At 41.2% G+C, this 13,350-nt stretch overlaps 1 protein-coding gene across 1 annotated transcript in view; it reads right to left on the reverse strand.

Annotated features, from left to right (window-relative positions):
- ATRNL1 (attractin like 1) overlaps positions 1-13,350 on the reverse strand; it is a 602,420-nt gene that overhangs the window by 332,997 nt on the left and 256,073 nt on the right. Inside the window, exon 25 of the mRNA XM_038758614.1 lies at positions 7,450-7,511. Within this exon, the coding sequence (XP_038614542.1) occupies positions 7,450-7,511 (62 nt within the window). The remainder of the gene's footprint in view (positions 1-7,449; positions 7,512-13,350) is intronic.

A 13,350-nucleotide genomic window follows, 5' to 3' on the forward strand; every position in this document is an offset into this window, starting at 1 on the left:
CTTGGGTTCTAAATCTGGCTGTACCACTTTTCTGCTGTGTGACCCTGGGCATGTCACTTAACTTCTCTGCACTTGGCACGTAGTAGGCGCTTAACAAATACCATAAAAAATTATCTCATATCTACCCCAGTGCTTAGTAATACTTACAGTATTTGTTAAGTGCTTATTATATGCCAAGCACTGGGTTTAATACAGGATAATCACATCCCACATGGGGCTCAGAGTAAGTAGAAGGAGAACAGGTAAAGAATCTCCATTTTGCTGATGAGGGAACTGGGGCACAAAGGAGTTAAGTGATTGCCCAAGTTCACACAGCAGGCAATTGGATGCTCAAGACTCCCAGGAGATTTATTGTGGTTATATGAACATGTTTTGAAATATAGTAATTTATGGTTCTATAAGAAGAATTGGACCACTGGTACTATATTTACATAAGTAAATCATGCAAACAATAACAAGTAGGAATTATCTAATGCAACAAATTATGACTCTTCATTGTTTTATCCCCAAAGGAACCTTCATCTTAAGCAAAAAGAATACTATATAATGCTGTGACTGGTAAATATTTTAAGGTCATAAGAGCATATGGTAAAAATAATGTCAAAATTATTGCAATTTAATATTTTCATCTTTATTTTGGTTTTAGTATTCAACCAAATTTGGCACATATTAAAATGAGTACATATCTTTACCCTCTTTGCTGCATTTTGGCAACTTTTATTAACATTTGCCCCCTTTTAATATTATGTGAAATCTGTTAAAAATATTAAGCATACACTTAATTTATAGGAACTACATAAGAATTATATTTCAACCATGTATTAAGCAAACACCAGGAAACAAATGACTCTCTAGTTCAACACCAGGTAGGAGTTTGGATTGGGGATGATTTGACCACAATTTATGGGATCATTCTGAAAATTAAATTAACTGAAAATCAAAGTCAAGCAATACTGCCTGACATTGTAGTAATATTCTCTTTCTGCAACAAAATGAAATGATAATTTATATTACAATTTCAAGTTATAATAATTATAATTTATAATTACAATCTCAAATTTAACCATCCAGCATCTAAAAAAGGATTTTTCAAAACAATACCAGGGAGTTGACTTATATTACAGTTAAGCAATAAGTTCAATTGAAACTCACACCTGTATAGTCATATAGCAAGTCCCCTCAAATATTTTATACATTACCTAAGCTTGAGGGAAAATCAATAAATTGTATTAATTGAGGGCCCACTAAGGGCTAGGAACTGTACTAAGCGCTTGGGAGAGAAAAACTTTGGCAAGGCACACACTCCTTCAAGGAATTTACTATCTGAAGGGGAGGCTGAGAAAAATGATTTTTTGAGAGTGAAAGGTGGAGGAAAAACAAGTATACAATTAGTGGCAGTACAAACACATCCCTACTCCTGCTGCCTCTTAGATTGTGGATCCTGTGTGGGACTGAGACAATTTCCAATCTGATCATCTTGCAGCTACCCCAACACCAGGCATGGTGCTTGACCAATCCATCAATGATATTTATTAAATGCTTACTGAGTGCAGAGCACTGTACTAAGTACTTGGGAGAACACAATAGAGTTCTAGCATCGAAGAGTTTACAATCCATTAGGGGAAACGGACATTAAAATAAATTACAGATAAGGGAAATGGCAGAGTATAAGACATATATGGACATAAATGCTGTGGAGCTGGGGGTGAGGTGAGTATAGAAGTACATTAGGGGTAACATCAAAGTGTTTAGCTGATACGAAAGGGAAGGCAAGCAGGGTGGGGAAATGTTATTGTTTACTTGCTTAATCTCCTCCCAGATACGGAGAAGAAAGGAAGGGACTAATAATTATTATTATTATGGTACTTGTTAAGCACTTACTATGTGCCAAGCACTGTTCTAAGTGCTGGGGTAGATTTGAGTTAGATTAAACACAGCCCCTGTCCCACATGGGGCTCACTGTCTTAATCCCCATTTACAGATGAGGTTACTGAGGCCCAGAGAAGTGAAGTGGTATGCCCAAGGACACACAGCAGACATGTGGTGGAGCCAGAATTACAACCCATGACCTTCTGACTACCAGGCCCGTGCTCTGAGCCACTAAGCCACGCTGACTACAAACTTCCAGGCAACACAGGCTTACTTATAAGTCTATGAGAAGCAGCGTGGCTTAGTGGAAAAAGCATGGCCTTGGGAGTCAGAGGACATGGGTTCTAAGCCCGGGTCCGCCACTTGTCTGACCTTGGGCAAGTCACAACTTCCATGTGCCTCACTTACCTCATCTGTAAAATGGGGATTAGGACTGTAAGCCCCACGTGGTACAACCTGATTACCTTGTATCTACCCCAGCGCTTAGAACAGTGCTTGGCACATAGTAAGCGCTTAACAAATACCATTGTCATTATTTTTTATTATTATAATAAGCAAAAACAGACTCATACTGGACAGGGAGGTCAGGTTAGAGTTGACAAAAAGTGTGGGCCTGGACTGCCATGCGCCAGGCATGACAGTGTCACACTGGGGCCAAATCCCCTCACTGGCAACACCCCAGTGTTGGGGGATCCCAGCCCCTGTGCTAGTGTAATGTGGTCAGTCCAGATGGCTCAAAGGGCAGTTGGAAAAAAAAAATCCTCTTTGAAACAATTTTTTTTTTAAATGATATTTGTAAAGCACTCATTATGTGCCAAGCACTGTAGTAAGTGTTTGGGTAGATACAAAATAGGAAAAGCGGCGTGGTCTAGTGGATAGAGCATGGGCCTGGGAGTCGGAAGGACCTGGGTTCTAATACCAGCTCTGCCACTTGTCTGCTGTGTGACCTGGGCAGGTCACTTGACTTCTCTGTGCCTTAGTTACCTCACTGGTAACATGGGTATTAAGACTGCGAGCTCTAGGTGGGACAGGGACTAGGCTAGGCTCCTGCTTTCTATAGACCCAATTACCAGAATTAAGTCACCCTAACACCATAATGATACAAGGGGGCAGGGAAGCAAGTATGTTTCTCACTAATGCCACATAACAATGTTCAGTACTTTAAGATACTTGAGGGCAAATTTCGTTGCATTGCCTTTCGGAGATGCATTGCCTAATTTGGAGACAAGAGTTTTGGAGTTTTTCCTATTAAATTTTTTTTTCTTTTTAATTTAGCAATTTCTATATAGAAACTCACATATATGAACAATGAAACAATCTTAAAGTAACCTAATTAACATTTCCATATTTAAGGTCATTTGAGGAAATTTAAATGACAAATGATAAATCAAACGTATTTTAACCCCCACAATAATTAGAACCAGCAATTTCATTTAGCCATCGTGGCAATCTAAATAAACAATACCATGTCTAAATGAGTCTTGCAAAACACCAGCTTTTTCAATGTAATGATACAGCTATTCAATTATAATACCCTCACAATTTGTGAAAACCCAATTGGGAATCCTAAATATATTAAAGCAATTTGCATACATTTTCAGCACTTGAATTTTTTTAGAGATATTTGAACTTTCCAATTCATCCTATTTTGCATAAAAATAATCCTATTTTTATTGAACAAAGACGGTTCCTTCAATTGATTTCTACAAATATACAGTCCCCATTAGTGTTGCTAATAGCTTGTAAAAGGTCATTTAAATTCAGCGATACAAAATGCCCAAACTGCAAACTTATTTAAGGTTCATGCTGAAACTTAATCTTCATTACATTTTCCAGAATAAATAGTATTTTCTGCCCATTAAAATCAAAACATATTATATATTCTGATTCCTTGCATTTCATTTCCAAACAAGCAGACTACTGATTTACGTAAGACCCTAAAAACTGTGTTTCCCAATGGAAAAATAATGCTTCCCTTCACCTTTCCTTCATAATAGAATGGTTACATCTGCTGAGTACAGATGGCTATGACAAGAAAAGTCTAGCTCAATATGTGGTTGGGGTACACTTCTCCACGACAACAGCTTTTGCTTAACTGTGAATGAACCTAGTTTATGCCACACACAGATTTTAATCATGAGGTTCTGTCAGAGTCACGAAGCTCTAGCCACCATTCACCTTGTCCCCAAACTCCACACTATACACCTGTGAGGTTTCCAGAACTGATGGGGTCCTTCACCTCCCGCCCATTTTTCAACTGGATAGCTTTTCAGGCATGGAGGTCAGCTAAGGCAGCCAGAGATAGGTCACCTTACTTCAGTTACCAGATTGTGGCCCTCTTCCCTCTAAACCATCCTGGCCCTAGAGGGATTACTGCATCAGCCTCCTCACTGATCTCCCATCCTCCTGTCTCTCCCCACTTCAATCTATACTTCACGCCGCTGCCCAGATCATCTTTGTGCAGAAACGCTCTGGGCATGTTACTCCCCTCCTCAAAAATCTCCAGTGGCTACCAATCAACCTATGCATCAGGCAAAAACTTCTCACTCTCGGCTTCAAGGCTCTCCATCACCTCGCCCCCTCCTACCCCACCTCCCTTCTCTCCTTCTACAGCCCAGCCTGCACCCTCCACTCCGCTGCCGCTAACCTCCTCACTGTGCCTCGTTCTCACCTGTCTCACTGTCGACACCCGGCCCATGTCCTCTCCCTGGCCTGGAATGCCCTCCCTCTGCACATCCGCCAAGCTAGCTCTCTTCCTCCCTTCAAAGCCCTACTGAGAGCTCACCTCCTCCAGGAGGCCTTCCCAGACTGAGCCCCCTCCTTCCTCTCCCCCTCCTCCCCCTCCCCATCCCCCTGCCTTACCTCCTTCCCCTCCCCGCAGCACCTGTATATATGTTTGTACAGATTTATTGCTATTTATTTTACTTGTACATATTTACTATTCTATTTATTTTATTTTGTTAATATGTTTTGTTTTGTTTTGTTGTCTGTCTCCCCGTTCTAGACTGTGAGCCCGCTGTTGGGTAGGGACCGTCTCTACATGTTGCCAATTTGTACTTCCCAAGTGCTTAGTACAGTGCTCTGCACACAGTAAGCGCTCAATAAATATGATTGAATGAATGAATGAATGAATGAGGGGACTGTGAATAGACCCAGGGACTCTTCTTTCTCCCTCCTGGCCAGAAGGCTAGGCTATAAGGTCCACTGGGCCCAACCTGTTCTCAGAGCCCAGTGGGAGATACTTTCTGGGCCACAATTGGGAGCTTTTTTCATTCTATCAAACAATCAGTGGTTTAAAGCACTCGATCACCTTGCCCCCTCTTACCACACCTCGCTACTCTCCTACTATAACCCAGCCTACACACCTCGTTCCTCTTATGCTACCCTTCTCTCTGTACCTTGATCTCATCCATCTCACCACCAAGCTCTTGCCCACATCCTGCCTCTGGCCTGGAACGCCTATCCGCTTCATATCCAACAGAGAGTTACTCTCGGCCACTTCAAAGCCTTATTTGAAGGCACACCTCCTCCAAGAGCTCTTCTCTGACTAAGCCCGCCTTTCCTCTTCTCCCATTCCCTTCTGCGTCACCCTGCCTTGCTTCCTTTATTCATCCCCACTTCCAGCCCCACATCACTTAAGTAAAATCTGTAATTTTCTTTATATTATTGTTTCCCCTTCTAGAATGTAAACTCGCTGTGGGCAGGGAATATGTCTGTCATATTTTACTCCCCAAGCACTAAGTACTGCACTAAGTGCTCAATAAATAGGACTGACTGATTGAGAAGCAGCATGACCTAATGGAAAGAGAGCAGAACTGGGAGTCAGAGAACCTGGGTCCGAATCCCAAACTCCATCACTTGTCTGCTGTGTGACCTTCGGCAAGTTACTTAAACTTCTCTGCTCTTCAGTTTTCTCATCTGTAAAATGGGGATTAATGCTATGCGCCCTTTGTGGAACAGGGACTATGTCGAACCTGATTAACTTATATCTACCTCAGCACTTAGTAGAGCACCTGACATATAGTGCTTAACATATGCTTAACAAATATCATAAAAAATAGCAACCACTGAGCGCAAAGCACTATGATTACAAAGATACAACAGAAACAAGTAAAACCAAAGTCTGAAAGTATTTTTAAGAAGAGGAAATGGACCACATGTCACAGGACGCCAAGTGATGAAGGAGGATTAAGTCAGAGTAGAACAGCATGGCCTTGTGGAAAGAGCAAAGATTTGGGAGTTAGATGACCTGGGTTCTACTCCCTGCTCTGCCACTTCCCAGCTGTGTGACCTTGGGGAAGTCATATAACTTCTCTGGGCCTCAGTTCCCTCATCTGTAAAATATTCAACACTTGTTCTTCCTCCTGCTCATTATGTGTGTTATAAAGAGCCAATGTCAGTGAGTAGCTTGCCTTTTCACTATGAATCTCTTTGTAATCTAATTCATATAGTTTGGATTCTTGAACTGGGAAATTTCAAGATCTTTCAGCGTCCTGGGTTACTCAATTATCTGGATCAGATCTTACCCCCTACTCAAGACCACATTTAACAATGTGAATAAGGTACCTCCTTAGTGGTACCAGAATAGTGTTGTGGATAGAGCACAGGCCTGGGAGTCAGAAGGTCATGGGCTCTAATCCTGGCTCCACCACCTGTCTGTTGTATGACCTTGGGCAAGTCACTTAACTAGACCTCAGTTTCCTCATCTGGAAAATGGGGATTGAGACTGTGAACCCCACATGGGACAGGGATTGTGTCCAGCCTGATTCACTTGTAGCCACCGCTTTGCATAGAACAGTGCCTGACATACAGTAAGTGCTTAACAAATACTATAATAATCATAGTAATATATTATTATTATATTATATCATTATTATTATTATTGCACTCCTGAATGCCAGAAGCATGGCCTAGCGGGAAGAGTAAGGATCTGGGAGTCAAAGGACCTGGCTTCTAATCCCAAGTCTACCACTTGTCCACTGTGTGACCCTGAGCATGTCACATCACTTCTCTGTGCCTCAGCTCCTTCAACTGCAAAATGAGGATTAAGACTGTGAGCCCCTCGTGGGACATAGACTGTGTCCAACCTGATTATCTTGTATCTATCCCAGTGCTTATTAGAGTGCCTGGAATAAACACTTAACAAATACCACTGGAAAAAAAAAGATTGATCAATCAATCAACAGTACTTATTGAGTGCTCACTCTGTGCAGAGCACTATACTAAGCACTTGGGAGAATACACAGTTGGCAGACACATTCCCTGACCACGATGAGCTGACTGTCTAGAAGGTGCCTTGAGTAATGTGGAAGGGAAGAATGACTGAACAATTTTTACAGTTCTTCCCAATGGAAGTACTGCTGCCTGAATCATGAAGGCACAGAGAGATAGTCTAGGAAGAGGCACTCTACCAAGTTAAAGATTTGCTCTACCGGTGGTTTGAATTTACGGGAATAAATCCTCTAAAGATATGAAGTGGGATTTTTAAAGGTTAAAGAATTGCTAAATTATATCACATACTGACAGAACATATATCAGAACAGAGGCTCAACTGGTCAAAAGTCAGAAAAAACAATTTACCTGAAGAAAGTGACGAAGAACTGCACAAGATCCATGATCGTGTTGTGCTGCGAGAAAGCAATCTGTAAATCAAAATAAAACTAAGTTAGCATAAAATTTTGTAAAATCTATTATCTCTTCTAGATCTTTAAATACTTGATATTTACTCCACCCCCAGCTCTACAGCACTTATGTACAAGTCCTTATACTTTCTCATTTCTCCTATCTGTAATTTATTTCAATGTCTGCGTTCCCCTCTGCACTGTTAAGTGCCTTGTGGTCAGAGATCATGTCTACCAACTCTACTGTATTTTACTCTCTCAAGCACTAAGTACAGTGCTCTGCACATGGTAAGCACTTAAATGTGTTGATTAATTGATATCCCCCTAGGATGTCCTAAAAGCAGTCCTACTTTGGATCTTATGAACATGTATGTTAGGTTCTTCTGTATCATTATATTAATTGCACATTACTCAATTAATGTAAATTCAACCACAAGGGAAACTCAATACCTTTCCCTCTTCCGTGCCACTGAACAATGAGAAACTCTTCTATAAAAATGGCCTTGGGAATTCCCAGTAGTAGTTTCGTGAAAAGGCTTAGGTGACACACACACCCACACCCACACACCCACACACGCACGCACACACACAATGCTTTACCCTCTCAAAGTTTAATTTTTTTTTGCTACACATTCTGAAAATGTTGATACTTGCATTTTTTAAAAAGTGCTACTGTCTAATTTACAATGTGCTATGGAAAACAAGCTTGGCATATTAGGAACATCCTATCGTTAAAAAATAAACGTCGATGGAGGAGCCATTAAGCTCCATTTTATCATTATTCTGTTTTGTGGCTACAGTTTGTCCAAGATTAGCATGTTACAACCAAAATAACTTGCTGGTTTTCTTTCACACATACTTTAAAGCATTTTTTAAATTCAACATTTTTATGAAATTTATCGTAATGTGGGGGCTTCCAAAAGTAGCCTCTTCCCCAAGTCAAAACCAGAGAAATGTTTTTCAGGAACATCTTTTTAAGCAGCAACCAAATCTACACGGAGCGAGTCTCCTTTTTGTAAGGTTGTTCTGGTTTTGACCAGACTCTGCACGGTGCAAAGCAAACATCTGGCACCAAACATATGCCTGCAGAGATTGCGTCTGTGCAGACCAACCTAATGATTTTAGAGTCACGTTTTGGAACCTTGGTGCTTGCCCAGGACCCCTGATATCAGCCCTCCTGTCAGACTGGCATTTGTGCCCATTTATTTGCCCTGCTCTAGATATTAAAATATTTCACAGCTGCTGGTTTGTTTTATTTTTTCTACAGATCTTTTTACTTTCTTTCTTGCTATGTCCAGGCTCCCCTATCCTGGTATCATAGAACTCCCTCAGGTTTTGGAAAAGAAAAAAGGAAGGGAAATGGCAAAGGAAGGGGAAGTATGAACCATTTATGAAAATATGAAGCACCAAGGGCATAAACATAATCTAAAATGCAAATTAGAGATTAGCCCATTTTCCTATTTCAACAAGGCTGGGCTGTCTGACTTTTCATACATTTAACCAACCTTGATAAGTAATACCTTAATTTGGTCCTTTCCTGATTCATTTTTCACCTTCCCAGTTTTTGTCTTCCATAACTGCCACTTTAGCACTTCTGTGTTATCTACACATTTGTGTACTGAGAACTACTTAGTAGCACTTATATAATAATAATAATTGTGGTATTTGCTAAGTGCTTACCATGTGTCAAGCACCCTTCTAAGCGCTGGGATAGATAAAAGGTAATTAGGTCAGACACAGTCCCTGTCTCGCATGGTACTCACAGTCTTAATCTCCAGGTGAAGTAACTGAAGCACAGAGAAATTAAGTGACTTGCCCATGGTCATACAGCAGACACAGGGCACAGCCAGGATTAGAGCCCATGTCCTCTCTTCATAACCCCATTACTGAAGCACAAACTCTTAGCCATATCCTCTTCACTGTCTTCCTACTATCTGTAAATTATTTTTTCAGTTAATTATATTTATTCAGCGCTTACTGTATACACAGTACTGTACTAAGTGCTTGGGAGAGTACAATATAATGGAAAAACTCCCTGCTCAGAACAAGCATACAGTGTGTATCCGTGGTAGATTTTAAGTTCTGTGAAGGCAGAAATCATGTCAACTATTATACTCTCCCAGACACTTAGTACAATGCCCTGCTCATAGTGGCACTCAATAAATATTACTGAAAATAATGATGGTGGTGGCGGTGATGAAAAAAACAAATGTTTTCTAATTTGCATTTCATATTCTAATTCTGCCCAGCAAGGACAGGGCCAGGAGTTGTTGCCGATGTGTACTTCCCTAGCGCTTAGTACAGTGTTCTGCACACAGTAAGTGCTCAATAAATATGACTAAATGAATGAATAAATGTGTTGATGACTTTGTGAAATCTATTACTGTAATCAACTTGTTCATTCATTCAATCGTATTTATTGAATACTTACTGTGTGCAGAGTACTGTACTAAGCATTCACACTGGTTCTCGGTGCCAAAGCCTTGGTGACTAGTCCAAAGCAGAAGACACCTTCACATCTATATAGGACTCATCAGCAGTGTTTTAATTTGCTCAGAGGAGCAGCCAAACATTTATGTCTGATTATAAATATAATTATGAAACAAAAATTTCTCATCTGCACTGTAAAAAAATGGCTATCTATCCTGGAAAAATTCCTATTTTCAAAAATTTCACTAGAAGTAAAAAATAAACTCAGAGAGTTCTTTCAAGACGGCATTGAGAAGTTATCACCTTAAAATATATTCAGTGCTCAAAATAACCACATCCTTTTCTACCATCAGTTGAATGAAATAACATACAGACATCCTAACGTACAGACAAAACATAGGCAATTTCAACAGAGTTTCTTGTAAGTGACACCATTAAACAACTATTTGTCAAAGAAGGGCTTTTCATTTTATATTACTGTAATTATTCTCAGTTAAAGTGCCATCATTCCTTGGAAACATCCCTCAATTCAGAAACAATTCTTGTCAAGGTAAACTACAGCAATCAATAACAGCGTGCTTCTGATTATAAATGATAGCCATAGAGGATCATTTCAACATCAAATGTTTCTAAGAAGGGTCACTAACGTAATACAAATTTTCCCACAACATATCAAATATGAAAAGCCATGTTTATATATAGTTTATATATAAACTATATAAAGTATATATATATACTGCTGTAAAACTAAAGGATCATATATTTATGCTTGAATAGCTTTCATTGATAAAGGCAGCATAAGCCCATATAAGTGGCACAGCATCCCCTGAAAGGCCAATGGAATCCCATGAAATTGTTCTCTGTTTCTCTTACTGCCTTTGTCACACTCAATATACATGGCTAGTGAACAGGAGATCACCTCCAGAAATGCCTGCCACGTCTGCTAGGGTAGAGGATATAGGTTAGGGCTGTTTTGGGCTGGGGTAGTGGAGGCCATGCAGGCTCCTTTTCATTCCTGCTGGAAATGTGGAGAAACAAGCAGAGAAGTAACGGAAATAAGAATCTGGATACCATGGTGGCACTACCACTGTAATACTGATATTTGAAAGCATTCTGGGGGTAGATAGAGCATGGGTCTGGGAGTCAGAAGGACCTGAATTCTAATCCCAGCTCGGTCACTTGTCTGCTGTGTGACCTTGGGCAAGTCACGTTTCTTTTCTGTGCCTCAGTTACCTCACCTGGAAAATGGGGATTAAGATTGTGAGCCCCATGTGGAACAGGGACTGTGTCCAACAAACTACTTCGTATCAACCCCAGCACTTAACACATAGTAAGTGCTTAACAAATACAATTATTATTATTATTAACTCAGAACTGTGCTTTCTTTACTTAGCTCAGATGGATATAAGGGGGCTTTTTTATTTTATTTGTTAAGCATTTACTATGTGCCAAGCACTATAATAATAATAATAATAATGATGGTATTTAAGTGCTTACTATGTGCCAAGCACTGTTCTAAGTGCTGGGGGGGGATACAAGGTAATCAGATTGTCCCACATGGGACTCACAGTCTTAATCTTCATTTTACAGATGAGGGAACTGCGGCACAGAGAAGTTGAGTGACTTGCCTAAAAGTCACACAGCTGGCAAATGGCAGAACTGGGATTAGAACCCATGACCTCTGACTCCCAAGCCCATGATCTTTCCACTGAGCCAGCTGCACTGTACTAAGCACTGGGTGTCTGGACACAATCCCTGTTCCACCTGGGGCTCACAGTCTTAATCCCCATTTTACAGACGAAGCAACTGAGGCACAGAGAAATAAAGTGACTTCCCTAAGGTCACAAAGCAGACGAGTAGCAAAGCTGGGATAAGAACCCAAATTTTCTGACTCCTAGGCCCATGCTCTACCCATTATGCCACACTGCTTCTAGAGGGTAACAAGGAGCCACGGTTGACTTACCCACTCAACCAACCCAACTCATTCTGCTGGTGTCTGGATAAGCACTTTACAAATACCAGTACCAGTACCAGTTACCAGTACCAGTTACCAGTATAACAAAGGTATTCTTTCAGTCATTACTAAATCGTGATCGAATCACCACGGCTTTACACTGCCAACAGGAGTAGATTTCTATCCAAGTACATTTTACAGGTAGGAAACCGAGGCACAGGAAAGTTAAGCAACTTGTCCAAAGTCACAAAGCAGATGAGTGGCGTATCTGGCAAATGTTTTCCTGAGAAATCCCCATTCCTTCCACTAAGAGCTGTAGGGATTTGAAGGAGGTGGTTGAGGGTCAAGAATCGTAAGGCTTAGGAGAAATGGCCTGGGTTGGTGTCAGGGATGGGAGGAGACCCAAGTATTGTACTCTCTCTCAAGCCCCTTGTGTAATGAGACCCTAAACCCTCTCCAGGCCTCCCACAATCTCAGTTCACCCCAATCCCGTTCTTTCCTCCCTGCTAAGATTCCCATTTGCCACTCTGTACCAGGTGTTGCCTTGAACTCTGCAGTAATGAAAATAATAAAGATGGCATTTGTTAAGCACTTACTATTTGCCAAGCACCGTTCTAAGTGCTGGGGTAGATACAAGGTAATCAGGTTGGACACAGTCCCCTCCCACATGGGGCTTACGGTCTCAATCCTCATTTTACAGATGGGGTAACTGAGGCCTAGAGAAGTGAAGTGACTTGCCCAACATCACAGAGCAGACAAGTGGTGGAGCTGGAATTAGAACCCATGACCTTATGACTCCCAGGCCCATGCTCTACCTACTATGCCATGCTGCTGTTTCTCCTAATAAGTCAGGAGCAAAATGAGGGTGAAGTTAGAGAAGGGAAAGCATTGAAAGACCCCACCCAGCTTCAGTCTCTGAGCTTGTAAGAACCGAGATGGAGAACAAAACAGTCAGAATAATTTATGGATATTATTGTCAGTCTCCCTCTGTAGACTGTAAGTTTACTGTAGGCAGGAAACATGTCTACCAATTCTGTGGTACTGTATTTTCCCAAGCACTCTGAACAGTGTTCTGCACACAGTAAGCACTCAGTAACCTCTGGATGTTTACAGTTGGGGACAGGTGTGTTCAGCCAAGGGTCACCTCATTAGCAATTGCATCCTTAGCTGACATCTTTCAAATGACCTCGGGGTGATGATTAGGAGCTTGGCAAAGGGTATGCTGGCACTCTTGCTGGAAGTGCAAGGGACTCCGCCTTATTGCCATGCTTCCTACAGAGGCAGCAGGTAACAAAAAGCAGCAGCGTCTTCCCTCCCTGGCCCTTTGAGGCAGGACTCCTACTTAGGCAGGAAATCCTGCACCTGCTCTGAAACAGGTTCTTTGCTCAGTTTCTAAAGCCGGGTGGAACAACTGTCACTGTTTTGAAAAATCCTCCTCAGAAATGAAGAAATGTGTGTCACAGAAGGATAACTCAA

Source organism: Tachyglossus aculeatus, chromosome 16 (genome assembly GCF_015852505.1).
Source record: "Tachyglossus aculeatus isolate mTacAcu1 chromosome 16, mTacAcu1.pri, whole genome shotgun sequence".
Taxonomy (NCBI): domain Eukaryota; kingdom Metazoa; phylum Chordata; class Mammalia; order Monotremata; family Tachyglossidae; genus Tachyglossus; species Tachyglossus aculeatus.